General features: G+C 39.4%; 1 protein-coding gene and 1 pseudogene across 2 annotated transcripts; one reads left to right on the forward strand and one right to left on the reverse strand.

The window, feature by feature from the left end:
- Positions 1-3: 3 nt before the first annotated feature.
- LOC125828741 (ATP synthase subunit beta, chloroplastic-like) lies at positions 4-1,863 on the reverse strand (annotated as a pseudogene). Its single transcript, XR_007443057.1, has one exon. The product of XR_007443057.1 is annotated as an ATP synthase subunit beta, chloroplastic-like (transcript).
- Positions 1,864-1,889: 26 nt separating this feature from the next.
- On the forward strand, positions 1,890-2,532 carry LOC125828740 (ribulose bisphosphate carboxylase large chain; the record flags this gene model as incomplete). The annotated part of the gene is made up of 1 exon (XM_049508075.1): positions 1,890-2,532. A coding segment is annotated over exon 1 (312 nt), but the record flags the coding sequence as incomplete, so codon positions are not given.
- Positions 2,533-2,536: the final 4 nt, after the last annotated feature.

Genomic DNA, 2,536 nt, shown 5'->3' on the forward strand with positions numbered 1-2,536 from the left:
TAAAAAGGCCTGTTCAGGAAGACCATCTAATTCTCCGGAAAGGATCAATTGAAATCCTCGAATTGTTTCTGCTAGACCAACATATTTCCCTGGAGAACCGGTAAATACTTCTGCTACGAAAAAGGGTTGTGATAAGAAACGCTCAATTTTTCGCGCTCTTGCTACGAGTAAACGATCCTCTTCGGATAATTCGTCCAATCCAAGGATAGCTATAATGTCCTGAAGTTCTTTGTAACGTTGTAAAGTTTGCTTAACTCTTTGGGCGGTTTCGTAATGTTCCTCACCAACGATCCGAGGTTGAAGCATGGTTGACGTTGAATCTAAAGGATCTACTGCTGGATAAATACCTTTGGCAGCCAATCCTCTTGATAGTACGGTAGTAGCATCTAAATGTGCAAATGTCGTAGCAGGAGCAGGGTCGGTCAAATCGTCTGCGGGTACATAAACTGCTTGAATAGAGGTTATGGACCCGTCTTTGGTAGAAGTAATTCTTTCTTGTAAAGAACCCATTTTCGGTACTGTAGGGTCGGTTGATAACCCACAGCGGAAGGCATTCTACCCAATAAGGCCGATACTTCGGATCCTGCTTGGACGAAACGGAAGATATTGTCAATAAATAGAAGTACGTCTTGCTCATTAACATCTCGGAAATATTCCGCCATAGTTAGGGCAGTCAAACCAACTCTCATACGAGCTCCCGGCGGTTCATTCATCTGACCGTAAACTAGGGCCACTTTTGATTCTGCAATATTTCTTTAATTAATCACTCCCAGATTTTTCATTTCCATGTAAAAGATCATTTCCTTCCGAGTACGTTCACCCACTCCGCCAAATACGGATACGCCCCCGTGAGCTTAGCAATATTGTTAATCAATTCCATAATGAGTACTGTTTTACCCACTCCAGCTCCCCCGAATAGTCCGATTATTTCCTCCACGGCGATAGGGGGCTAAAAGATCTACTACTTTAATTCCTGTTTCAAAAATAGATAATTTGTATCCAACTGTATAAAGGCGGGCGCAGATCTATGAATAGGAGACGTTGTAACTAGTATCTACAGGCCCTAAATTATCAACAGGCTCTCCGAGCACGTTAAAAATTCGTCCCAGAGTCGCTCCCCGACTGGAACACGTATAGGAGCTCCTGTGTCAATCACTGCCATTCCTCTCGTTAGACCGTCTGTAGCACTCATAGCTACAGCCCTAACTCGATTATTTCCTAATAATTGCTGTACCTCACAAGCCACATTAATTGGTTGACCAACACTATCTCGACCTTGAACTACCAGAGCGTTATAAATATTTGGCATCTTGCCCGGGGGAAAGGCTACATCTAGTACCGGACCGATGATTTGGACGACACGCCCCGGGTTTTTTTTTTCAAGCGTGGAAACCCCAGAACCAGAAGTAGTAGGATTGATTCTCATAATAATAAAATAAATATGTCGAAATGTTTTTTCAAAAATTATCGAATTCAAAATAAATGTCCGCTAGCACGTCGATCGGTTAATTCAAAAAAATCGGAATTAGCACTCGATTTCGTTGGCACCATGCAATTGAACCAATCCAATTGTTTACTTATTCAATGAGACTGAGTTAATTTGGAAGCTCACCCAACCTATTTTCATTTAAAAATCTCAAGTGGATGAATCAGAATCTTGAGAAATTCTTTCATTTGTCTATCATTATAGACAAGCCCACCCATATTATCGATTCTATGGAATTCGAACCTGAACTTTATTTTCTATTTCTATTACGATTCATTATTTGTATCTAATGGGCTCCTCTTCTTATTTATTTTTTATTTAAATTTCAGCATATCGATTTATGCCTAGCCTATTCTTTTTCTTTGCGTTTTTCTTTCTTTTTTTATACCTTTCATAGATTCATAGAGGAATTCCATATATTTTCACATCTAGGATTTACATATACAACATATACCACTGTCAAGGGGGAAGTTCTTATTATTTAGGTTAGCTAGGTATTTCCATTTCAAAAAAAAAAAAGGTAAAAAATCAAAATTGGGTTGCGCTATATATATGAAAGAGTATACAATAATGATGTATTTGGCAAATCAAATACCATGGTCTAATAATCAACCATTCTGATTAATTGATAATATTAGTATTAGTTGGAAATTTTGTGAAAGATTCCTGTGAAAAGTTTCATTAACGCGGAATTCATGTCGAGTAGACCTTGCTGTTGTGAGAATTCTTAATTCATGAGTTGTAGGGAGGGATTTATGTCACCACAAACAGAGACTAAAGCAAGTGTTGGATTCAAAGCTGGTGTTAAAGAGTACAAATTGACTTATTATACTCCTGAGTACCAAACCAAGGATACTGATATATTGGCAGCATTCCGAGTAACTCCTCAACCTGGAGTTCCACCTGAAGAAGCAGGGGCCGCGGTAGCTGCCGAATCTTCTACTGGTACATGGACAACTGTATGGACCGATGGACTTACCAGTCTTGATCGTTACAAAGGGCGATGCTACCGCATCGAGCGTGTTGTTGGAGAAAAAGATCAATATATTG

Source organism: Solanum verrucosum, unplaced genomic scaffold (genome assembly GCF_900185275.1).
Source record: "Solanum verrucosum unplaced genomic scaffold, falcon-dt-bn FXZP01000425.1, whole genome shotgun sequence".
In the NCBI taxonomy this organism is placed as follows: Eukaryota; Viridiplantae; Streptophyta; class Magnoliopsida; order Solanales; family Solanaceae; genus Solanum; species Solanum verrucosum.